Source organism: Mycotypha africana (assembly GCF_025528875.1).
Source record: "Mycotypha africana strain NRRL 2978 chromosome Unknown BDF20scaffold_1, whole genome shotgun sequence".
NCBI lineage: Eukaryota > Fungi > Mucoromycota > Mucoromycetes > Mucorales > Mycotyphaceae > Mycotypha > Mycotypha africana.
Window position 1 is genome coordinate 90,838 of NW_026515725.1, and position 25,422 is coordinate 116,259.

General features: G+C 37.2%; 9 protein-coding genes across 9 annotated transcripts; 6 read left to right on the top strand and 3 right to left on the bottom strand.

Annotated features, from left to right (window-relative positions):
• Positions 1 to 28: 28 nt before the first annotated feature.
• BDF20DRAFT_996795 (uncharacterized protein) lies at positions 29 to 3,116 on the bottom strand (the record flags this gene model as incomplete). The annotated part of the gene is made up of 6 exons (XM_053085425.1): positions 29 to 612; positions 695 to 762; positions 867 to 957; positions 1,051 to 1,150; positions 1,217 to 1,371; positions 1,540 to 3,116. 6 exons carry the CDS (start codon positions 3,114 to 3,116, stop codon positions 333 to 335), a joined length of 2,271 nt encoding a protein of 756 aa, XP_052940045.1. The 3' UTR covers positions 29 to 332.
• A 1,403-nt stretch (positions 3,117 to 4,519) lies between these two features.
• On the top strand, positions 4,520 to 5,722 carry BDF20DRAFT_813049 (TATA-box-binding protein; the record flags this gene model as incomplete). The annotated part of the gene is made up of 4 exons (XM_053076856.1): positions 4,520 to 4,713; positions 4,849 to 4,936; positions 5,218 to 5,478; positions 5,552 to 5,722. The coding sequence occupies 4 exons, from the start codon at positions 4,520 to 4,522 to the stop codon at positions 5,720 to 5,722; spliced, it is 714 nt and encodes a 237-aa protein (XP_052940046.1).
• A 1,128-nt stretch (positions 5,723 to 6,850) lies between these two features.
• On the top strand, positions 6,851 to 7,561 carry BDF20DRAFT_908639 (uncharacterized protein; the record flags this gene model as incomplete). Its single annotated transcript, XM_053083501.1, has 1 exon — positions 6,851 to 7,561. One exon carries the CDS (start codon positions 6,851 to 6,853, stop codon positions 7,559 to 7,561), a length of 711 nt encoding a protein of 236 aa, XP_052940047.1.
• A 398-nt stretch (positions 7,562 to 7,959) lies between these two features.
• On the bottom strand, positions 7,960 to 9,814 carry BDF20DRAFT_908640 (isocitrate dehydrogenase, NAD-dependent; the record flags this gene model as incomplete). Its single annotated transcript, XM_053083502.1, has 7 exons — positions 7,960 to 8,187; positions 8,277 to 8,351; positions 8,443 to 8,623; positions 8,699 to 8,832; positions 8,953 to 9,360; positions 9,568 to 9,633; positions 9,764 to 9,814. 7 exons carry the CDS (start codon positions 9,812 to 9,814, stop codon positions 7,960 to 7,962), a joined length of 1,143 nt encoding a protein of 380 aa, XP_052940048.1.
• Positions 9,815 to 11,323: 1,509 nt separating this feature from the next.
• On the top strand, positions 11,324 to 12,676 carry BDF20DRAFT_983565 (uncharacterized protein). Its single transcript, XM_053085158.1, has 4 exons — positions 11,324 to 11,485; positions 11,609 to 11,667; positions 11,812 to 12,013; positions 12,062 to 12,676. The coding sequence occupies exons 1-4, from the start codon at positions 11,408 to 11,410 to the stop codon at positions 12,236 to 12,238; spliced, it is 516 nt and encodes a 171-aa protein (XP_052940049.1). The 5' UTR covers positions 11,324 to 11,407; the 3' UTR covers positions 12,239 to 12,676.
• A 91-nt stretch (positions 12,677 to 12,767) lies between these two features.
• On the top strand, positions 12,768 to 20,342 carry BDF20DRAFT_2784 (uncharacterized protein). The gene is made up of 10 exons (XM_053075070.1): positions 12,768 to 13,085; positions 13,186 to 13,357; positions 13,425 to 14,021; positions 14,085 to 15,752; positions 15,844 to 16,151; positions 16,225 to 16,863; positions 16,930 to 17,100; positions 17,192 to 19,013; positions 19,087 to 20,150; positions 20,241 to 20,342. The coding sequence occupies exons 1-10, from the start codon at positions 12,894 to 12,896 to the stop codon at positions 20,259 to 20,261; spliced, it is 6,654 nt and encodes a 2,217-aa protein (XP_052940050.1). The 5' UTR covers positions 12,768 to 12,893; the 3' UTR covers positions 20,262 to 20,342.
• On the top strand, positions 20,297 to 20,960 carry BDF20DRAFT_2682 (uncharacterized protein). The gene is made up of 2 exons (XM_053075042.1): positions 20,297 to 20,798; positions 20,869 to 20,960. Coding segments are annotated over exons 1-2 (384 nt in total). The 5' UTR covers positions 20,297 to 20,415; the 3' UTR covers positions 20,870 to 20,960.
• A 499-nt stretch (positions 20,961 to 21,459) lies between these two features.
• Positions 21,460 to 23,133, bottom strand: BDF20DRAFT_811417 (RuvB-like 1; the record flags this gene model as incomplete). Its single annotated transcript, XM_053076686.1, has 4 exons — positions 21,460 to 21,814; positions 21,901 to 22,313; positions 22,401 to 22,862; positions 22,957 to 23,133. 4 exons carry the CDS (start codon positions 23,131 to 23,133, stop codon positions 21,460 to 21,462), a joined length of 1,407 nt encoding a protein of 468 aa, XP_052940052.1.
• A 308-nt stretch (positions 23,134 to 23,441) lies between these two features.
• BDF20DRAFT_811046 (uncharacterized protein) lies at positions 23,442 to 23,624 on the top strand (the record flags this gene model as incomplete). The annotated part of the gene is made up of 1 exon (XM_053076648.1): positions 23,442 to 23,624. A coding segment is annotated over one exon (183 nt), but the record flags the coding sequence as incomplete, so codon positions are not given.
• Positions 23,625 to 25,422: the final 1,798 nt, after the last annotated feature.

Sequence of the window (25,422 nt, forward strand, 5' to 3'; positions counted from 1 at the left end):
AAATAAAAATTTCATTACTTCATAATTTGTTTCGTTTTTGAAAAAAAAAAAAAAAAAATCAATTTGACTGTGCTTTTAAACCGAAAGAAAGAAAAGGCAACAGAGCGAGCGCGAGAAAGGCAGAAACAAGAGACAGAAACAAAAGGCGGTTTTGACTGTAAGGGATCAATTGTACTTTTGAGGTAAAAAATAAGGAAGAGGAAGAGCAGGAGTTATACGTGACAAAACACGTGTCTTCAAACGAAGGAGAATGGCCACTAAGCGCTATTCTCGCATGTCAAAGTACGTTGAACTCTTTGTGTTTTGTTTATTCTCGTGCAAAGCAGAGTGGACTATTCTGCATCCACTTCTTTCATCAGATCATTGACAAACATATATCGTGAAAAAGTAACATATAACCAACGGAACCATACAAGTTGAGTTTTATGTTGACGCATAGCTTTATGAGTAAGCAGATAAGCCAGAGGTGGAGATATCAATCTCAAATCATTGCTCTTGTTCCTGTTCACGTTGGGTATCATCAAATCAAACACGCCGATATATTTTCGAGCCACGAGTAAGGACTTCAAACAGTATAGCTGAACACGATTGTTCTCTGATCGTACAAATTCCCTAACGGCATGGAAAAAAAAAAGAAAAAACGCGCTTCATTCAAACTGCAGGGAATGCGTATAGAACGAGTTGTTTCCTTTACCTTGCTCCCCGATAGGTCGCGATATGATTGGAATGACCAGATATACCATGATTATCAAAAGTGATGATCTAATGAAGCCAAGGAAAAAAGATGGATATTATAAATGGATGTTTCAATGGAGACAAACAAAAAAAAAAAAAAAAAAAAGATTGTAGCATTGTACGCATTTTACAGTATCAATCTTGTGCTTTGCGACAAAATCCTTTAATAGGCTCGAGATTAACGCAGCACTCCACATATTCTGCATACCATCTTGAAGGTCACTAATGTGAAAACCAAATAAGACAATAGAGTTTAGGCAATGGAGAGACACGCCACAAAACCCACACTTCATAAAGGAACTTTAACTACTTTACGGATGATGCTTGCATTGTACATGTGAAGGTTGAAGTCCAAACGTTTGACAGCTCTTCACCAATTCCTTTTTACGTAATTCACCTAAACCGTCGGCGTTACCTTATTTCAAGTGGCAATGCATAAATGAAGTGAATCCCTTTGTCATCGAATACTTGTTGTTCATACCATTGGATAAGCATAATACGTGCAAGCGTGCTTTCGTTAATGTTTTCAGTGATGTTATTGTTGGACCGAAAAACATACATTCATCGTCGGGATGGGCTGTCAAGATCAGCACATGGTTGGTTTTGAAAGGTAAAATTTTCTGAAAATGCTCAAGACTGAAATAGGCATAACATAAGAGCGATATTAATATTATAGAGCTAATATATACAGTCCACGTCATTTTATTTGTACATTAGATGTAAAGAGAGGAGAGTAGAGAAAAAAATAGAGTAGAACAGAAACAAAAAAAGAAAAAAAAAAAAAATGCAATTTTTTCAATTTACATAGTGGTAGCAGTATCGTCGTTATGAACGTCTTCTAAAAGCGCATCCATATTAGGAATACAGACAAATTTTTGTACAATATGGCCCAATTCAATCGCTTTCTTGGTTTCATCACTTTCGTGGTCAACCACCATGACATTCTCTAGAAAAGTAGGATGCATGCCTTGATTGACATCCATCAGAATAGAACCAAACTTCATCTTCATTTTACCACTTTTATAAATGATGAGTTTGCCTACTTGTCCGTCAGGCATATCTTCCAAGTCCATATTGGCCATAGCTTCCTCCAGCAAAAGTGTTGACTTTTTGGCTGCTGGTGGTAGATCTCTTTCCTTTTTAATCGTTACTTTATCGTCGTCTTCAGGTTTATTGGTCATTTCAGTATCTAACGGATCCGCATCAGTCGTTTCAGGTACCTTTGGCTTTTCAAATGTGGGTATAACTGCGGGTAATTGGAAATGTAATAATTCATCCTCTGCCACACAAACAAGTTTGCGATTCTGATCCAAACCAAAGATATTTTGTGCGGGCGCATCGCTATCCATATAAACCTTGGGTAATTCTGCCTCTTGTTCAGGTGTCTTTTCTTTGTCACCATTCTCGATATGGATCGGTTTGTCTAATGTTGTTTCGTCATCTTCCAAACGAAGAGGTACATCTTCCATCAATATATCAGTCGTATCGTCCACGGGTTCGGCCTTTACTGTAACAGGGGATTCCATGTCTTTGTTTTCCTCCTTCTTTAATGCTGGCTCGGCTCGCTTCACTGTGATCCAAGGAATTTTACCCACTTTCTGCTCTAATGTGACAGGATCAATATCCCCTTCTAATCGAGAGATATGTTTGAATGTCACCGGTGTATCTTCTCGCATGTCGGTCGTAAACATCTCGACCATATCTGAATTGGCTGTTTCTCCTTCCGCTCTGGAAGGTACATCACCGCCATACGATGCATAACCACCGCCGCCTGTATAGACAGGGCGATTGATTCTCGATACAATCGATGGACCCAAGGAGAACAAACCCGAGGCAGTGGTAGATTCGTCTACTAGAATGATGCCGCCTGGACCGGCTCTGCCACCTCTTCCACGGCCACGACCCCTACCACCACCACGGCCTCTAAACCCACCCCGTTCACCAGGACGTCCACCGCGTTCTGATTTTGATGTATTCAATGCTTCATCAATAGTAGAAGCAGTTACTTCTTTTTTATTTCTCTTGGAAGGAATGGTGGGTTTGAATTTCATCTTGATCGCTCCTCCTCTGGTTTTCTGCCCATCATTCACACTGGGTAATCGACCCGATTCGGCTGAAGAAGTAGGGCGGATCGTACCGATCGAAGTGGATTTATTAGCAGAAGATGTATGCGATTCTGTTGTTGCACTTGACTCTGCTGCCGATGACGTTTCTCCACCGTTTGATTCACTTACTGTTGCTGCCGACGACTCTGCTGCCGCTGCTGCTTCACGTCTTTTGGCTGCAGGTGATTTGCCTCCTCTTTTCACAGGCGCAAATCGTCTGGTGGTTTTTTTAACACTGGGTGTAATGCTCGATCCTGATCCTTCTTTTTCAGACATTTTATATAAAAAAATGACACAGCGCTAAAAGATAGTGTCTTTTTGTGTTCTTTTCGCTGCAGGAAAGAACGGCTTTTTTTTATCATGTCTTCGAGAAAAAAAATCACAAAAGTTCCGGACAGTCACTCAATCTAGTGAGTGGGCTTTTCTTTTTTTTTTTTTTTTTTTGCCCCTGAGCTCAGCTCCTCTGGCAGCAGTTACTTTTTCAATAAACAACGATAGATGAACCGTCTGGCAGTACATAACGAAACGCCTACAAGAAAACATAGTGTTGTGTGTTTTGTTTGAATTACCCTTGTGCATGCGTACGCTCACAGCTTACAGCGTTTAGATGGTATTAAGGCTTTTCCATCGTAACTTTTATAGTACTATCCGCCTATGTGGCTTCACAAACGTCTATTGTCTTATGTCTCCTACGACTTCTTTCTGTGATGACATGATTGTGGGAGGAACTTGCGTCCTTTATTAATTGAATGGTTCATTTACTGTTTATTGATATACAAAAAAATAAAATAAAAAAAATGTCACTCTGTCAACGCCCTCAAGACTGCAGAACCCCTTTTATTTTCTTATTGCTCTAAATGATACCGTTTTTTTACGGTGGCCTTTCGAACGTATTTGACAATGACATACAAGAAAAGAAAAGTAAGGACGGCAATCCACGGGTTAGGATGGTTTTTGTGGAAATTTTAATGGGGAAGGATATCCGCATTACCTCATTTGAAATATCTTCCGCGAGTTTCGTACTTATTCAAAGGGGGTTCAATGTCTCACGAACGTAGAAATGCCCACTTTGACTATCAAACTTAGCATTGCCATTTATCTTTTGTATTTTCAACATCTCCAACATTATACCTGTGTTTCTTTTTGTTTTCTTGCAACAGCTTCCTATTTATGCATCAACAATCAAACATGCCTTTCTTACAATCATTGCAATGGAAATACAAGATAGATTGACCCAGTAGACTGCAAGTCTAGCTGGTGTACGCTTGAGTGTTACAGTTGTTCATTTCGCAAAACACACCAGATTACTTCAAGTAGAAAGCACATTTCATCAGATCAACATAGATCATGAAAGCGATGGAACAAGGTTATATTGTAGGAGAGGTTGTAGAGCAAGGGTTGGAAGCAGAATACCAATGGCTTGAACGCTTTTGCTTCAAACCAACCGTTGAAAGAATCTTTTTTGCATTTTTTGATTTGTACCATTCATATGTCAAATTTCAATTTGATTTGTCCAAAAGCCCAAAGCAAGTCACTGCAGCAGGGGGAGAGTATAAAAGAAAATTTTCTCTTTTTCTTTTCCCTTTTTAACTTTGCAATTTTCTTTACTTCCATCCTTTTTTACTTGCTACAGTAAAGAAAATAACCAACAATTTACTTATTACTCTTAATTCATCATAATGTCAGGATTTAATATTGCTACACCCTCAATGGCTACACCTGCTATGCAGACGCCCGCTATGCAAACGCCTCTTCCTTCTACTCCTTTTGCTCTTCCAACTACACCTGCACCTAATGATGCTCCTACACCTAGTACTACTGCTAACAGAGATTCCAATCCTCATGCTGTGGCTGGTATTACACCCACACTACAGTAAATATCGTCGTAATTATTTTGGGCTACGTGTACAAAGATTCACACCGAAAGTGTACATGTGGGTAGTGACATTAACTGATTCATTTGTTTTTTACAAATCGTTGAAAAAAAAAAAAAAATGAAAAATTACAGAAATATTGTTGCCACTGTTAATTTGGATTGTCGTTTAGACCTTAAAACTATCGCTCTTCATGCGCGTAATGCAGAGTACAATCCAAAGGTAACTTTCTTTTCTTTTACTGAAAACAACAAGTAAAAAATCCCGTTTTAGAGAAAAAAAAGAGGAGATCTGAAGCTTCATGATCAGCAGATCAAGCAGGTTGGTTCTTTCTATCGAAATTACACTCCAGATCGTTCTCTTGATGAACGATCAAACACTGTTGATCATACTTTTTGGATCTCCTTTTTGCTCTTTTACGGTTTTTTTTTTTACTTTTTGTTTTCGTCACAAAACACATCCGTTTAGAAAGGGATATTGAAAAAACCACGAAATAATCATAGCGTTTCGCAGCTGTTATCATGCGTATCCGTGATCCAAAGACCACTGCTTTGATTTTCGCTTCTGGTAAAATGGTGGTTACTGGTGCTAAAAGTGAAGATGATTCAAAACTCGCTGCACGTAAATACGCTCGTATTATTCAAAAGTTGGGATTCCAAGCGAAATTTACGGATTTCAAGATTCAAAACATTGTTGGTTCTTGCGATGTCAAATTCCCTATTCGTCTTGAAGGTTTAGCCTACTCTCACGGTCATTTCAGTTCTGTAAGTATTTTATTTTATTTTTTGCTCATCGTTAAATCGACAGAGTTGACTCATTCTCTTTTGCCTGCAACAGTATGAACCTGAATTATTCCCTGGCTTAATCTATCGTATGGTCAAACCTAAAATTGTATTGTTAATATTCGTCTCTGGTAAAATTGTATTGACTGGTGCAAAAGTCCGTGAAGAAATCTATCAAGCCTTCCAAGCCATATATCCTGTGCTTACTGAATTCCGTAAGCCCTAAAAAAAAAGCAAAAGAAAAAAAAAAAAAAGAAAAGAAAAGAAAATAGCCATACGAAAAAACGCGTCGTCCTTCCTCTGTCTCCCATCTTTGTAAATATCATTCTCCTTCATTACTCTCATAAAAAAAATAACATAGAAAAAAGGTAACCCATCTGTTGAAGCCTAGCTTTTATCAAATTTGAAAGAAGCAAGTTATTTCACTTGTTTATTATTTCTAGCTTTACACACACTTATATATATATATATATATACATATACATAATATGTATTAACTTTCCAGATTTCTTTATACACACACCCCCTTTTTTCTAATTATTTATCACATTCTTCCATTTACAACTACCTTTTACGCATTCAAAATAACACAAAAAATCCTGCTATTTATGTACAAAGTTCAAAAGTCTTTGAAAACAATTACAAATAATAAAAAAAAAAAAGGAAAATTCAAAAGGAAATCTACCTCTCTTTTGTCTACCCTTTGGTTATTGATATCATCCGTGATTATTTACAGAGCAGGATCTGGAATACTCTCATCTGTGGTTAGTCACGCAAAAAGTCCCAGTGACGAAAGGGCTTTCAATGAGGGATCAAAACGATAAAGATACATGTGATAAAGCCATGACAGAAAAGGGCTAGATTCTTTACATTGGAGCTATAAGAACTACAGTGTTCATGGTGAGGAGGAAAAGGTCTGAAAGGTTAAAAGTTTAAGGAGACTTGCGCTATTTATTTATTTGAATTGCCTCAAAATCATAATCATTCCTCTGCGTGGTTTGGTTTCTTATTTTATCTCCTTTCCCCCAAATCTGCTCATTTTTCCTCTTATTCCCATCTTCTTTCCCTTACACAGCTTCACTGTATAGAATATAAGAAAAAGTTCCAAAAATAGAGAGATAAAGGGCGAGAGAGAAGAGAGATTGTGAGACATACATACACATAAAAAAAGTTGCTGCACATCCCCCTTCCTATCCTTTCTATATTCTTTCTAGTAATATACATAATAGAGTCATTACTCTATCGTATCACTCTTTACTATTACTACTGCTAACTGCTACTGCTACTACACTACTACGCTCATTTCTTCCGCCCCTTGAATCCTTTTCTCTTCCCTTTCTTTGTTTGGACAACGATGTATATTCCAAGCAATTCAACAGTCGACTCGAAAAATTCCTTTACGGCAGCTACGACGGCTACTACTACTACGACTACTACCACTACCACTACCACTACCACTACCACTACTATAAAAAAAAGAGCTACTACAAGTAGCAACAACACTAGTAATGCCAACAGAATGATTGCCATTAGTAAAAGCCATCAAAATAACCGCCAACATCTTGCTCACTCTCATCATAGCCACCATCACCGACATCCTCATTGGTCTGATATCTGTACAGAATTCTTTAGAGTGATTGTTTCGAAAAAGAAGCAACAGCAACCCTTCTTTCCTACTGTAAATAATAATAATAATAATAATAATAATAATAATAATAACAACCGGCAATATCAACAAAAGAATTACAATAATATCAATAATAATGAAAACAACGATCTTTCTTTGGAACAATTATCTGAATTCCAAAAGAACTATGTCTCTTTTCCCGATTTCGATACTTACGAAGCCAACAGTAACACAGCTTTGACTATCCTTACTACCACTGGCGATACTGCAGTTACCAAGGCGAGTCATGCTGTCGCTCATACAGCTACAACGAGTAGTAGTACTACTACCACCGCTGTTGCTGCAACTGTTGTAATGACATCTCCTACTTGTGGGAGACAGAATCATAGCATAACAAGTCCAAATAGTAATTACTGGGAACTAACTTCACACTGTTGAAAATGTATACGATTTTATCTATTGCTTTTTTTCCTTCTTTTTTTAATTTATAAATGATTCCTTACCCACTACTCTACTGTTATTCATCCTAATATTTCTTTCACTCGCACATTCTTTATAAAGAGGAAGGGAGGAAGGGGGGAGGGGTGGGGGTGCGGATAACGGCCCTTTTTCCTCTTATTGATCTTTTACAAACCTAACATTAGAAATAAATAGCAATTGATTGCATCCCCACCCTCTCTTTCCATTATGTTTTGCATTACGTCCTTTGTACACATTAGACACCCATATTCGAAAGAATGAAGAGTAGTCATTCCTTTTTTCAAAATAGTCAATCGTCTTTATATATATGTAGAGAACAAGATAAGAAAAAAGGAAAAGGAGAGGGAAGGATTAATTTACAATTTAGAGATGACAGCATCAGTAAATTCTCTAAGAGTGCTAGTACCGCCAATATCGACAGTTCTAGCGACGTTGGAGCCAATGGTCTCGTAAACAGCCGAGGAAATTCTGTTGGCATAGTCATCCAAGTTCAAATGTCTTAACATCATGACGGAAGATAAGAGCATAGCTGTAGGGTTAGCACTATTTTGGTTTTGAATATCGAGACCAACATGACGACAACCCTACATTGAAAGGTTTCAGTTTGCATACTTTCCTAACACAATATGGCTAAAAAGCAGATCAAGAAAAAGAAAAAAAAAGCTCAACTTACAGGTTCAAACATGGCATATTCACGACCAATATTACAACCGGGAATCAATCCAGGGCTACCAATCAAACCAGCGCCCTAAATGAACAAAGAAAGTGTAAAGTATGGGCTCAGTTTCTATACTGGTCAAAAACCCCCCACAAAAGCATCTATATATACATATACTTACAACATTAGAAACAATGTTACCGTACAAGTTAGGCATGACCATCACATCAAATTGTTGAGGACGAGAAACAAGTTGCATAGCAGTATTATCAACAATCATATCATTTACTTGAATATCATGATGTTCATATTCCTTTGCAACATCACGACAAGTACGTAAGAAGAGACCATCAGCCAATTTCCTATCAAAAAAATAGAAACAGTCAATGATACCAGTTCCCGTTCACTCCCCTTGTAACACAAGTAGATAAGCTTACATGATATTGGCCTTGTGAATAATGGTGACCTTCTTACGGTTATTCTTAATAGCAAAGTCAAAGGCAAAACGAGCAATACGTTCAGTCTTTGCACGGGTGATGATTTTAAGTGATTCAACAACACCAGGAACGGACTATAAAAAGTAATATTCGTTAAACTGTGGGGTAAGCCAAAAAATAAAAATAAAAAAATATACTCGAGGCTGGGTTTCCTTTTCATATCCAGCTAAAATAATTATATATTCGATCTTTACCTGATGTTCCAAGCCTGAATATTCACCTTCCGTATTTTCACGAATGATAGCAATATCGACATCACTTAAACGAGATTTGACACCAGGAACATTCTTACAAAGAGATAAGGAAGCGTACATGTCCAAGTCCTTACGCATCATGACATTGAAGGACTTGTGGCCCAACTTGGAAGTGGGAGTGTAGAGTGTACCTTTGATACCAACTTTGTTACGGCGAAGTGATTCAATCGATTCTTTGAACAATTGATCGTTTTCGTCGGTCAAACCAGAAACGTCGTATTGTTCGAATTCAACAGGGACATTGGCGGCTTTGAAGACATCTTTGACAGACATGGCAAGTTCAGGGCCAATACCGTCACCTGGAATCAAAGTGACAGTATATTTTCCACCATATTTTTTAGGACTCACCTATAATAAAACGGTTCTATTGTTAGTTACAGATATACAACCTTTGTTTCTATCTCACTCTCCACCTCACAGATAGTAGAGTAATAGATGTTTGTAATAGATCTATTCTTTGCTCCTACTCTCCTCCTCCTTCCCCGCACCCCTGTTTGCTTTCATTTTGAAGCGATATTCTAGCCTACTCAAAGAAATAATAGAAGCAATACTTACAGATTTTTGGTCAAGAGCGGTAGGTGTAGGAATAGTGGTACTGGAAGCGAATGCACGAGTGGCAACCTAATGTGGCGATTTAAGTGATGTTTAAGAGATGCATAAAAACGTGGACATGTCAGACTTCTTTCGTTTCCAAATAGTCTAACAGCAACTCTAGTAAAGTTCTTTTGTGCTTTCAGTTCATATATCTCACCTTGCTCAAGTTATTCACTGTGGCGGGTTTAGCAAGGGTTTTAAGAAACATTTTTCGATTTGTATATGAAGTGAATAAAAATGATGAAAATAAAAAAGTGGAGAAGTCTATCTCTCTTTAAAAACATTGTTTAAGCGGGGCGGGCAATAGCTGAGAATCTAATGTAACAATTGCCCCGGGGGGTAACCATGTTTTCAGTCCAATGAAAAAGGTGCCTTTCTCTCTGAAAGACCTTAATACAAAGGTCTCTTTATCAAGTACATAGAAAGCCCAAGTCTTTCGTCAATGACAATAGTCTATAGAAAGATATAATAGGCCGGTGCTACAGATGTATGGTTTACTAATAACAACGACGTTATCAGATGCAAAGTATACTACCTGTATTTCTTATCACTGAGTTGTAAAATAAACGTAACTACGTAACCTTACAATATTCATCTAGAATATACACTGTGTGACATTGGCCATTTTGTTGAGAAAAAAGAGGGCAAAAATATTTTGCAAAGTTGTGTTGGGTCTTGAGGAAGTGGCTCTCACCTTAATTAAAATACTTGAGAACTGCTGGGCAAATTTGAATTCAGGGCAAAAAATAAAAATAAAAAATCAGGAACGTAATTTTTTTCTCCTATTCTTGAACTAAAAGACAATGGTTAGCAATTAGTAAGAAGTATACTAAAAATGATTCCAACTTCAAAACAATTCTGAGCGGACAAGATACCTCCACTTGCTCAAAAGAAACAGTAGCTATGGTTTGTAACAATTGTTGGTGTTGGTCGTTAGCATTTCAAATTCCGATTAAATCCTATCTGACAAAAAAAAGGGGGGGGAGGCTACAAAAGGTGGTTGACATTGATACTGATATATCGTCATTAAAAGAAACACTTTGCATGTATCTCTCTCTGTTACAATCATCGCCATTACCATTTTTGATCACTTGCAGCAGAAAGACAACTTGGGATGAAAGAGGATTAGTTTAAGCGTATGCCAAGTGCAGCAGCGTGTCGATGCATGATTGAGAACCAAGCTAATCAATCTCCTTTGATAGCGAGCGGTTATACAAATATTGCAAATACAAATAGTGGATAATGACAAAAAGAATGCTGAAAAGCCAAATTACAAATTGTTATTCAGTTACAAGTGAAAGAACCGGCATGATGGGTTTTCGTAATAAAGCATTCTAAAGAGAAAAGTGGCAAGGATGACTGCGTATGTCCAATACATACTATTTGTATTAACAATTAAAAATTTGATATCTAAATTTGCATTTATTGGTTAGAGTAATTTAAGTTGTTTAAATGTTATTAAAGTACAATAGTATGTACAGTTACAAGAAGGTGAATGGCGTGCTTTCTTGCAGTCATTCAAACTGCACTTTCGTGGTATTTCTAGAAGCTGCTGCTAAGGTATTAAGAGACACACTTTACACGATGTGATAGGTCTTTACGAAATGTATGTATGCTTTTGTTTCAAGAGGATTTCTCTCATGCTTAATTATACTACCAATAAACCGATCAGACGCTCAAAGCGGGCGGTAGTGTAGCTATTATATTTACATTGTAAGCTCAGCTAGCATTTGGGTATATACACACATACACTTTTTCTTTTCTTTTCTTTTCCTCATTGAGGTCCACCACATCAACGAAAATGGTTAACAACATTAAACAAAGGATTGCTAAAACGATTGAAAGTGTCAGTCAAGAACTCCGGGATATCAGTTTACAGGTGCATGGAGATTTCTGTTTTTCTTTTATAAACTCAATACTTACACAGATAGTATGTATGTGTCTTTATAGCTTCATGAAAACCCCGATTAGGCAATAATGAATTCTATAAAAATTGACAGAGTATCTTGAAGAAAAAGGATTTGAAGTGGCACATAGAGCAGCCGGCTTAGAGCTCCAACAGTAAGACAGACAGGCGTGTAGGTTTTGTCAGTGAATACAATGCTTTACCGGGGTAAGTTCTCATAGTTGAGAAGCAAGGATAGTTTTTAGCATTGACATTGAAGATTGAATTCATTAAGTTTTGGATATTGAATATATGTATAGTGTTGACCACGCCTGTGGTCATAATCTTATCGCTATTACAGGCCTTGCTTGTGCTATCAGTTTGAAAACTCTCTTGGAAAAGAATCTTGTTCAAGGTACTGTGGTATTATACGGTACACCTGCCGAAGAGATTTTTAATGGCAAGATCCCATTTAGCAAGGAGAGGTTTTTCAAAGAGCAAGTAGATTACTGCATGCTGCTTGTAAGTCCTATACAGACTGCTTTGATACAAAATCCCTTTCACTCACAGAAAAAGGTTGAAGCTGCTAAAACAGAAAGTGCACATCAACATACGCTAAGGGCAGCAAAATGTATGAGTATGACAGCCGCTGAAGTACTTATAAACGATGAGTTTTATGAAAAACTTGTTTCTAATTATCTCAAAAGTATGGAGTTGCGAGGAGAGGCTGTAATCACACAATTATAATTGTGATCACTGTATGATAGCAATATTGTTTGGAACAGCACAATAAAGCTTCATATTAAAACCTTTACTATAAACGCATTATGTCATTTTGAGCAGCCCAACATGTTGCCTTATGTACTCGTAGATAACCATAGAATGTTGGATAATAATGACTATCTTGGCTTTTAGCTTAGACACAAGTATAGGCAGCTATTTGATAAATGTCTCCCTGATGCTGTCTGTCAGAAGATATGTTATGGTTCGTAGTTTTGTAACAAATGATAAACTACTGATTGCTTTTCGAGTCATGAAAAATGTTACTAAGAAGCATTCAAAGTGAAGCTCAGCCAACAAAACTTGATACGTTGTATTAATGTATAATCAGTGCATGCAAAAGGAGATGTAGGATCCAAATGAACAGACAGGGTTACCTTTTGTCTAGCAAGCTGCATAAAAACCCCACCATAATGACACAGAAAATTGCTCGTCTGCCAATGAAATATAATTTATTTCAGATCAGCCGATCTTTTTTTTTGTTTATTTCCGTTTTCTCCACTTACTCCACTTTTTTTTGTAATTTCCCTTCCTTTTCACTATAATTTAACACTTGCATTGTAGACCTCGGTTGTATTAAGTGCAATAGCAGCAGTGTATACAATATACATATCCTAAACCAATGAAAGCATGGAATTACATATATGGATGGGCAAACTTTGCTTTACCATCCAACATACAGAAACGACTATACAAATTTGTTTTAAGAAAGGCCATAGGCCAATTTTTACAGAATGAGCTTGATCTTGAACATTTCGACATCGCTTTACTCAATGGCAGTGTTGAACTTAGAGATTTAGACTTGAACCTATTAGTAATGACTTTCACAGCGTATACTACTCAGGTTATGACAACTGAACTAATCATTTCTTTTGATATACTGTTAATACTGCAACAATTTAACTACAATTCAGTTCATAAATAAACTGATATGGGATACACCATTTACACTGGAAAAAGGAAGGGTATCAAGCATTAGTGTATCCATACCATGGTCAAAGCTCTTAAGCGGCGATATAACTATAAAGATTCAAGGTTTGCATTTGACTTTGAGACCCGTCAAGAATAAACCAAAAGAAGCCAAAGGTATAGTTAACGTAGATAAGCTGGACATATATTTTCCTAGACTAAGCAATATACCTTATCATTCTAGATAATAGCAAACATAATTCAGAGGAGCATCTTATGTCTTCATCTCTACACTTTGCTGACGACTTTTTACGAACAGAAATCAAAAATGAGCAAGCGAGAGAACTGCACAAATCAATCCAAGAGTCTCTACACTTGGGAACTGATGACAGTGACATTGAAAATGAAGACGAGCCAACAGACATGGATACTGAGGGACTGCAGGTCTTAACAAGAGTGATTGATAAAATGATGTCAAGAATAAAAATCGATGTCATTGATACCCTTATCCGTATCAGTCATAAGTCAACTGTTCAATTAGTGAAACCAAGGAACAGAAATAATAACAGTCTCGACAAACAAGAATATTTTATAGATATTTGCATCCCAAGAATATCTTATTTTGATGAAACACCCGAATTTAATGATATCCAACAGCAGCAATATACCAGTCAATTAATGGAGAGTTCCATTTTGACAAGTGAAATAGTAAAAATCGTTACCATAGCGTCTCCAAAAATCTGGATTCGATCAAAGCTTCCCTCCAATTCATCATACATCAATCCGATGGCTGGCAAATCAAGTTCTAGTAGTGTCTTCACAACTGATAATGATGACGAATGTAATGCAGGTCAAGTGGAGAGTAACGTGAATGTATTGAATCAAACTGAATTTTTTGAAGCAGATCAAGGCACATCTTCCTTATTTCAAACTTTAAATCAGGACCGTACCAATATCAACTCCAGCCATTCAAGCGGATCAGTTACACCAAAGGCTTCAGACGAAGAACCAGTAACCAAACAATACGAAGCCCTGCTATTTACAACTATAGACGAGAAAAACTGGATAAGGATGAAGTTAAGGCCGTCGATTGACGCGGTATCACTCATGTCAATCAAACAATTAGACTTCATAACAACACATGTTAGAGCCATTATATCACCTCAGCAAATGGCATTTTTTATGGATCTTTTTGATACCATGCTGAGCTCCGATGATGAAATGAAACCATTTACCGAAGGTTTCTCTCCTACAAATATTGAAAAACCTATATCAAAAAAAGTAAAGAAGGATACTTTAAACAATATTGATACATTATTACAGGATTTGGATTCTATGCAACCAACTGTTTCTCCCTCATTATCATATACCCAACAGGAGGTTAGTTCACCAAGTTATGCTGAAATACCATTAAAATCTTCGCAAAAGATACCAGCAAGTACATCAACCAGTGCTTCAATACATGCTGATTGTAAGATCAAGCTCCAAATGACATTATTGGAAGTATTTATTTTAGCAGATGATGATTGTGTTAAGGACTGGCTTCAACCTGGAAAGAATAACAATCATCTTAAATTCTCTATTCAACAATTTAATGCGCGAATCCAACAATTTAACGACGAATCCATAAAGCAGCAACCAGGACGCCGCCGTTCTCATCAGTCAAATCAATATTATTCGCAGCAGCAGCAACGTGCTTTAGGTACTTTTCCAATCTTAATAAGTGAAATCCGCTTAGCCAATATAAGCTTAGATGAATGGATTATAAGCCCGCCTCAGGCCAAGATTATGCTTAAAGATACAAGCGCGCGAATCACATATGATATGTATAATCCGATATTTCAATTGAACAGTCAAATCAAGCATGACTATCATGGCAATGCATATTTTCCAGAATACGAACCATCTAAAAATAATCAGACTATTCATAAACTACCAACACACATGTCAGACAATGCTATACGCATTCGGATCGAGAGAAAAAGAACCCTGCATACTAATCAATTCGATGAGGCGCAATTTTTTTCAGAAGATGTTAACGTTGATATACCGCCATTTAAGCTACTGCTCGATCCACGTATTGTTGATAGGTACGATTCTTACATTAACGTGTTCGTATCTCATGCGAACAAAATAAAAGCACAGAACCCTCAGGTATCCACATCACAACTAGCAACCGCTCGCAAGGTACCAAAAAAGACTTACCCAAATGGTCAGACTTGCGAATCCTCTTTGTTTGACGCATTAGAATCTGAAGAAATTATTCAAAAACGCAAAGTGAAGGTCAAGCTTGCGTTTATTCGCGTCATTTTATTTGTCCCCGATATGAGTCAAGCCAGTACAAGGGAAGAATTTAATGATACTTTTCATCCTGATCAACTTAGCATTGATATCAAAAAGGTAGTTTGCACGTTTGCCTCTACGACATCGACAATAGAGGACGACGGAATGCTTGGATTGGAACACAATTATCAACAACCTAACTTAAATAACAATTTATCAGCACATAAAAAACCGAACAAAATTAATCTGGAACTTGATTCTATCAATGTGTTTATGCAATTGAAGGATGGTAATTTTCCTAATTAAAAAAAGAGAAACATAAAAGCGACTTTGTATTCGGTACCATATTCACAAGCTTCATACTTCCTTTTTTTTGACAGATCATATAGCAAGATGTTGGTTTACTGCAAAAACAATTGAAGATAACGAGCATGTCTTTTCACAAGGGCCAATATCACCTACCATAGAAATTCTAATACAGGACCCTGCTGTAAATGCTACAATGAATACGCCAATGTTTAAATCGCCTCGCACTGGTATTTTCGGTTCCGGATCAGATATTCCTGAGACCTTGTTTAATTACTTGAACAGGAATGAAAGTTTCGATGAAGAGCAGAAGCTTTATTTACCAATGGACGAACAATGCGAGTCCGCAATGATATTCAATCAACGAACCATTGAAACCTCGGTACCTTTTTTTTTCAAAAAAAAAAAGAAATTCTTAGTATAATTTGTTAAACTAACATGAAACGGTTGTATAGATATTTGTACTCAATTGCCATTTCCCTCGAACAGATATGAACTTGACGAAAGGTATATGGGATAAAGTTCAAGTAATTCAAAACGATCTATTACTTTGGCAGCCGAAGTTTCTTTTATTGCAACAAAAGCAACAACAAATCCAGCAAGAGCATCAGCAAGAACAATACAATCACCAGTATCAGCAATTTCATGAAGGAGAAGAATCGGTTAATAATTACTCAATTGCTCCTTCTGTTGAATATCATCATTTTCTTTCTGAAATAAAGTCCACTGCCAGTTATTTCCCTGATAGCCATCTTGATGGAACCTCGTCTGTTTGCTCCAACTCATATGCTCAACGACAAGAGCAACAGACTCAGAATCTCTCTAAAACGGAACCAGTGCAGCCCATCAAGAATACTTTATTGTCAGTAGTTGCCGTGATGGGTAATGGTGTTTGGAAAATACGCACTTCAGCAGAGCACGCATATCTTTTCGAATTCTCGGAATTTAGATACTTTGCGGCTATCAAGCATTTGTATGAGAATGAAAACATCACTACTCTGGATATTGAAGATTTCGAACTGAGGGACGTTTCAGATCCTACAAATGAGGAAGGCATTCTGCTTTTGTACAAAGCTCTGCCCAAATGGATTCACGTAAGAAATGCAAGCACTACCAAAATGTTCGATCTTGTTTTCAACCACATTCCTTGTTTTACTTAGCCAAAGCGAAATACTTCTATGATATCTTTGATATCTAAACTCAACAATTTCTTTGACTCAAATACGATAAAGAAAATGACCAGTGTTGTAGCATGTAATATTTGCTGGAAAGCAACAACGAACGTTGACTTTATTAATGAACTCATTGATTTTCAGAAAGCACCAGAAGATGTAGGTAAAAGCAAAAAAAAAAAAAAAAAAATTGAATGTATCGTACTGTAACAAACACTCCAATTTTCTTTTCTTTTTTTTTATGATCAAGCTTGCGTTTATTGATCCTCCCACACAGTATATAAAAGTATTTGCTCATGTTCTAGACGTCTCTATAGACTATGAACTCATTTACAGCCCAACTCGTACTATCGTTGTTTTTGACGGAATTGAGGTTATTACCAACATTCTAGCAGGACAGCCCATCATAGAAGTGAAAACATTCCTGCAGAGTTGTGAGCTACTATTAATTGATGACAAGCGTGATCTAAGCCCAACCCGGGTACGCGAACAATTGGACGGCAAAACAAGTGATGCAAGAAAGTATTGGTGCGCCTTGGGTTTTATTCATACATTAGCAGTGCAAAACATCGAACTCCGCGTTAGAATCAAATTAGACGAGCATGTAAAAGCACCACAGATGGACGTTGCCCTTTTAAGTATGGATGTCAGCATTGATACAAGCGCTGACTCTTTCCAGACTCTGTTGAATTTGATTACATTCATTACTAATAACGGAGATGAAGCGATCTCAGCAGCTATGCTCAGCGCAAAAGCAGCTGCTGACAATGCAGGCTCTGCGAAAGCATCAATGTCGACAACAAAACCAGTAAGGCAGGTTCAACAGCAACAGAAAAATACTGATAATGCACATCATAAAAAGTCAAAAGATATAACCGAGATTCATGAACTGAACACGGCGTCCAACAGAGCAAATATGTTGGCTAGTATAGATGAAACTGCTTTCAAGGCTATACCTTCAAAGATATCACCACCAACATTTATTGATATTCCTGAAATGGAAGAATTTAGCTTCGTCGAAGAATTCTATGACTCATCCCAAAACAATACACCTAAGCCGCTCACTTCAAGGTCAAATGTACCTCCTCTCAAACCACGTCGTCGTATGCATCAACGACAGCAAACACAAAAACGAAAGAAAGCTTCAGAGGATTACATACGTATGCTGGTTCCTGAAGAGGAATTGGTAGCCGAAACGCTGGAAGGAACCAATGGAGTACAGCAACCGCGGCAACATTTAGCGTCCTTTTTCTTGATAGAAGATTATTTTGGAGTGGAGAAGAAAGTGACACCTTCGACTACAGATACAATAGTGGACCTTACAAAAGCAGTTTTATCATTACGTGTTTCGAACGTTAACATAGTCTGGAAACTGTATGATGGTTATGATTGGGATTACGTCAAGTCAGATATAGCAGCTAATGAAAAACTACGGAAACAAGAGGAACAAAAACAAAAAATTCCGAAATTATCAACATCAGTCAGTTCATCTGAACAGCAGACAGCGATTGGAAGCCGTAGTAATTCAAGAAATGATAGCGATCGAGATAAGAACAAAACGGAAGCTAGTATGGAAATTAAATTGAGCAATGTGTGTGCTGTTTATGATGTGATGCCTGAGGATGACAATGTTACCTCCTACTTCCATTTGCTTATTAAAGATGTCGATATCATTGATAATATCATGACATCAGATTGGAAAAAATTTTTGGGTTACATGCGGTCTCGTACGCAACAAAGAGAAACTGAAGACTGTATGGTAGACCTTGAACTTACTAGCCTTAAACCCGTGCCAGGTGATCCCCAGCAAGAGCTTCGCCTCAAGGTTAAAATACTTCCCATTCGAATGTACGTGGATCAAGATGCCCTAATATTTCTACAAACGTTCTTTTTATTTGAGAAGGAATTTTTGAGGTCTACAGCTGCTGCAAACCAATCTATAATAGAGAAGGATGGTGATGACGGCGACGACAATGAAGAAGAGCAGAACAACCAAGGCAGTGATTCCTTTGTCAACGACAACAGTGATTTTAGAGCAACATCTTTCAGAACCAAGCCAGGTGCATTCTTCCGTGAGTATTTTTAATCTGTTGCTCATAGAGTCAGTAATATCGTATAATTCTAACAATTCTTCAACCATCATAGAGCATGTGGATATTTATCCCATCACGATCAAGGTTGATTATAAACCTAAGGTTTTCAAATTGGGTAGTTTAAAGGAAGGGCAAATAATGGAGCTTATGAATCTTTTCCGGTTGGATGGTTCCGAATTATCGCTTAGTCATGTCAAGCTGACGGGTATCAAAGGAATTGATAGTCTGATGAACCGTTTAGGGAAAGAATGGCTGCCTCATATTCTAAATACTCAAAAAATAAACATGGTTTCTGGTGTCTCTCCCGTTCGTTCTCTCTTTAATTTAAGTTCTGGTATGGCTGATTTGGTTCTGCTACCTATACAGCAATATCGTAAAGACGGCCGATTATTGAAAGGTATTCAACGAGGTACCTCCTCTTTTGCGAGAGCGACAGCAATTGAAGCCATAAAACTGGGTTCTAGAGTTGCGTCGGGTGCTCAAGTTGCGTTAGAGCATGCTGATGGCTTTTTTTCACTCTCCTCAGACGGTAGTAAAGAGTTTTCAGCAGCTCAATTACGACAGCTGGCAAAAGATCAACCCTTTGTATATACGGATGCCAATGGTGTGGAAATAACGTTGAGTGACGAAGATATTTATTCTACCTCTGCACCTTCTTCTTCGGCAGATTGGTATCGAGCATCAACGTCAGAAAATCATGATTATGACAAGAATAAAAATCGACGTAGTTACAGCAGTGACCTATCAGAAGGCCTCCAATTCGCCTACCACAACATTAGTAAAAATTTAGAATCAGCTGCTCAAACAATATTTGCTGTTCCTTCGACTACCCCGGCTGCTAATGCTTCGAATATGGTAGCAGACGCAGAAGATATCATTAAAAGGGATAGCGCTTTTGATAGCCATTTCGATTACATAAACAGTGTGCCCCATTATGATCGTGAAGAGGATAGAGACACAAAGCATCAGAAAAATAAGAAAAGTGCAAAAACTGTCATTCGTGCTGTGCCCGTAGCAGTCATTAAACCGATGATTGGAATTACTAGTGCATTTCAAAGCATTTTGACAGGGCTAAGAAGCTCCATAGATCCTGTTATGAGGCTACAAAGCGAAGATGTAAGGCATTGTTTATCAATGATATAAATTTTATAAACTTTGATGCTAACAATTGAAAATCAATTTTTTTTTTTCCTTCAACTTATGCAGAAATACAAAAAATCTCGATAAGGATTATTACATAATTGTACACCAAGCCACCGATTTATTACTGAATGATCAGCTTTGTAACTTTTGTATTTCTTTTGGAAAAAATTCACTTCAGTCCTTCCTTCTTCTGTAAATACATACCTCTACTTTTAATCATTCAATAAAATAGCCAAATATGACCCGTTACACCAAAATGGGAAGAAAAACGTTTGTAAAATCTTCTGCTGATGAAGGAGGGTTCAACGTTACCCCACTTTTACCCACCAAAAAGAATGGCAATAAGAACAACAACAACAACAACAACAACAACAACAACAACAACAACAACAACAGAAATTTCAACAAGAACGGCAAGCGCACCAGAAGTGGCCAGGCTGATAATGATAGCTTTAACAGAAACTCAAAAAGGGCCAAAGAAGTATGTTTTGCTTGTAGAAAACCTGGCCATTCAGTTAACCGCTGTCCACAAAATAAAGAACATGCCAACATTTGCTATAACTGTGGCACTACCGAACATAGACTGAAAGATTGTAAAAAACCTAGAAAAGGAAGTGAGTAGTAGGTTATTACAGGGTTTGCAGACTATGAAATCTATTCCTAATATGAATTTTCTTGTTTCTTTGAAAAGATAGCTTACCGTATGCGAAATGTTTTGTTTGTAATGAGGAAGGACATTTAGCGGGTCAATGTCCAAAAAATGAAAAAGGTTTATACCCCAATGGTGGCTGTTGTGCCATCTGTAAACAAGTGGATCACTTAGCCAAAGATTGTCCGGTAACAAAAGAACAAGCCGGTACTACAGTAGTTGGTATGATTGATTTAGAACAGGGTGCAGACGATGATGACTATCATATTTTTGCCAAAACAAAACAGAAGGTTGAAGAGGAAAAAAAGATGGAAAAGAAAGTAGAAGCAATTGAAAAATCTGTGCCTGTAGCGAAATTGGCACAGAAAAAGAAGAAAGTTGTGAAATTCTAATACACAGTAGAAGCTGATAAGCTTTAGAATAGTATCCTTCTTGTATATAGATATCTTATTGCATTTTTGATATTGTCACTCTTGTATTTATTATATGTTAAATATATTTCAATGCTCAAAAAGCATCTTTGAACTAAAAAAGGAGGAAGTATAATTCTTTGTACAATGAGATGAGGTTGTGATTGAATTCTTGTGACGCTTGGCTATGCTTTAAGTAGCTGCAACACTTGCCGGTTGTACTTTAAATGAGGAATTGCTTTTCTTGATCCATCAAGAGTTTAGCAGAACGTTTAGAGTCGAAAAACAAATCGTCCACTTCCTTAACGTCATTTAATGTTATTGAAGAATGACCGTTAATTTCGGACACAATACTTGCAGGAGTTAAGAGTTGAACAGCATATCTCAGGGAACTATTGATACCAGCGTTGGCGATATGTTCGACAGCATCATCCTCTATTGTTAATCCTTCAATCTTTGCTCTTATAGTAATAATCACTTTGATCTCATCAATGGTGTAAGGAAGTGTACGAATAATTAGTAAACGGTCGAGTAAATCTACAGGAATACCGTGAGGAGAGACAATATCGTCGGTTCCTCTGGAGATTCACAAAAATTATCACCAATTGATTAGAGGCATATTGGCACTCTTTTATACATTCAATAATGAGAAAAAGTTCCTTACCGAATTGTACACATGCCTCTATTTGTTGCGAATATGACAATGGGTGATAATGGCGATTCAAGTGCTCTGTTCAAATAGGTAAAGCATTCAATATCCAACATATGCACCTCATCAATAAACAATACACCAGGTACAAGCTCGGCAATTCCTTGTTCGATATACTTATTGACGATTTTGTTAATCTCTTGTCGAAGCTTTTCAGTGATTTCTGTCTTTTTCTGCTTCAATAATTGTCCCATCATTGACATGATGTCTTGTCCACCTTCTGGTCGGGCATTGGCCATATCTAAATCGTGAAGTGTAACATCCTGAATAACTTCTTTCTTTTTATGAACATCGCCTTTTGGTAAAGGAACATATTCTTCTGCTTCTAAATCAAATTCCGTGGCGTATGCATCTGAGCGACCAACTCTCTAAACAGAAATGATGGTTTATATGGGTTCAGAACTCATACTTCTCATGTTACGTCAACTTCAATCCATGTGTTTCATTCTTCCTACCTTCACAGCGCCTGTATTAGCTTCAATATAAATAACATCACCAACAGTAACCTTCTCCTTCTGAATAGATTCATAGATACTAGGGTCCAGCTTCAATTGTTTTGTACCCTTTACAGTCTTGAGTCCAATGATTACATGAGAGATAGTTTTACCATAACCCCCAAGAGGATTTTCAGTTTCTTCGGGTGTTAGTTCAGTAACTTCACCTTCATAAACTTCTTTGGTTTCCTTCATACGTAAGCCAATGGCTCTTCTGAAATTTTCCATAAGTACTTCTGTCTTTTTGATTTCGCTAGAGTAGACTTCAGAGCCGACTATAGGTCGGAAAGGTACTTTGGGACCCAATTCCTGCGCAATAGCAAGAGCAATGGCGGTTTTACCAGTACCGGGTGCGCCTGCGAATAATAAAGCGCGACCAGCCATGCTTTTGCTTTTGATCATCTCAACAACAATACCACTAGCCTTTTTGAGATCAAACGACGATGAGATAGTTAGAAAACTTATTTTCTTGGCGTATAACGCATATGTTCTTTGAGAAACTGAAAAGCATACATACTTCACGAGCATTTTCTTGGCCCACAAAGCCCGATTGAATCGGTTCAGCTGAACCATCAGGGCGTAAACCAAGACCTTTAATGTGTGAATGGGTTGCAACACGTTTTTCATGTGGTGAACTTTTGACTTGTTCAATCTTCATATTGTTCGTGTTGCTGGACTCAGTTGTGGCTGCCATGACAAATGACTTATGTTGGGTTATTTCTGATCTTATAAAAAGGTTAGAAATTCTAGAAGTAAACTTTTTTTTTTGGAGTTATTGAAGGCCGTCAAAGTTGACGCAGGAAAAAATTTCAATTGTAATGCGGCTGCTAAATTTTGTCCGTTCTGAAAAAAATCGATGGCTATCCCCGAAGAATGAATGGTGCTAAATGGAAAATGATTGGGCAAATAGTTGTCTTTTGGGTTATGTCAAATTGGCGTCAGTGAGAGATCTAACTAACTGGTACGATAAAAGATGACAATTTTTTACGAACATAAGACGGCAATGTCTATAAAAAAGAGAGAGAAAGAACTTTCAATCCGATGGAAGAGATACTGACCGGAATCAAAAAGCTAAAGGTGGTTCTCGTAGCTATCACGAGCCAAAAGTCATACCCGAGTCACAAATCAGAAGAGAAAGAAACTACAGCAAAGTATATAGTTGGAAGGCCTGCAGATAAATATTAACAATACACGTCCATATGTATAATTTTGTTCTTATTTTATATGACAAGGAGATTCACTGAGGGTGAGAATTTAGGGAAGTGGGCGGGGGAGCAATCGTATGTCAACCTGTCTTATGAGTGTGGGTTTCACTGCTTAGTACCATTACTGGTCGACGGATCCAACCAAACCACAATACAATTACTTACAGATTAAATAGGGTTGTTGCATATATTCCCACTTTACGTTTAATAGTGGCCCAATTCAAACCTTTAGCTTCCATTTCTGTACTGTTAGCTTTATTCTTTGTACAGGTAAGGAATTTCGTTTCTTTCACGCTGTTTACATGTTCTATCAATTACAATTACATATGCAATGCTATTCACAAGCTCGACTTTCTTATTGAAAGCTCTGTTGTAATATTTGTTCATCTGTAGTGTTCAATCAATCTGCAATTCATATTCTTAGGTCACTGCAATAACTGAAGCAATCATTATATTGAATCATCAGATATACACGACTTCCAGCTATTTTCTCTGTCACAGTCAGAATTTCCTTAAATAAGTTCTTTCTGTTGTAATATTTGTGGTTAATTATGTTATTGTTTAAGTAAACGCAACTTATTAGTTGGTATAATGTAAAAGGTGGAATGAGTGTCGTTTGATCCTTTCATTATTTGCTGAAAATCAGAAAAGCCAATTGAACGTTTGTATTCAAGAAAAGAAAAATCAAGAAACACTCGTTCCTGAAATTTCAACCAGTAAGAATGCAGCATTACATATGCGCCTGTTCTTTAGAGTACAACATGACGTGTACAAGTGTTATTATAATTCTATGATCATAATAACAAGTATAGTATTTGAAGCTGTATCTAATTGTGTGTTTTAAGAGGATAGGCGTAATGCAGATATTACAAATGTAACCTAGACATTGAAAGCCAGCTAAAATTCTGCTCAGGTTACTGCCTATGATTCAATATATATAGCAAAATAAATGAGGAACATCAGAGTTGATTTCATTTAATACACATACTACGGGTTTTAAAATATCGTTGATATCTTCACCCGGAGTGAATACTCCATCATTGGTTTGGTCTGAAAAAGGGGCTGATATATGAAAATCTTCAAGCCTTCCGATATCATGGTTATGCTCCAACGCTATGCTATTTCGATCAGCTTTGAGACTCGCTGCCACAGGTAGCTTTACATTTGATCTTTCTGCTTGATCGCAAGTCACGGGAGAACCCCTCCTTTGGGTTGATTACTATTGGATCGGTCCCGTTCCTCTTTCATAATGAGCCTTGGAAATGCAGTGGATGCTGCGTTTTTCACGTTTCCTGTAGGAAGAATTATTAACTAAACGCGTGTTCTAAAGTCTCTCCACCTCAAGGCCGTCCTTGTAAGAGGAAAAAATAAGTCTTACACCATGCTTAGGTATAAAATTAACAATTGCTTGTTTCCAAATAGCAACGGGAAGTAATGTAGGAATAAGGCTGTATCTTTGGATACTGATGGAAAAAGGGTTAACGGGCATTAGAAGTATAGAGTATGAAATAGTTTTTGACAAAGCCAATAAAAATGATTTGGCAATATATCAAATATAGGCAAGTTAAGAATATCAGGGTTATGTTTTCCAATCCTCCTGCAAAATTCTCTTTGTTTAATTCAAGCAAGCAAGTCATTTTAAAATATGTAAATATGTGGCATATATGTGTTTGTATAGTGTGATACAGGAATAGGTATGCCTACAAAAGCTATGAAGATAGCTAACACATATATCGTCCATGCTTCGACAATTCTTCGCGACAAATTTCTTAATTCAC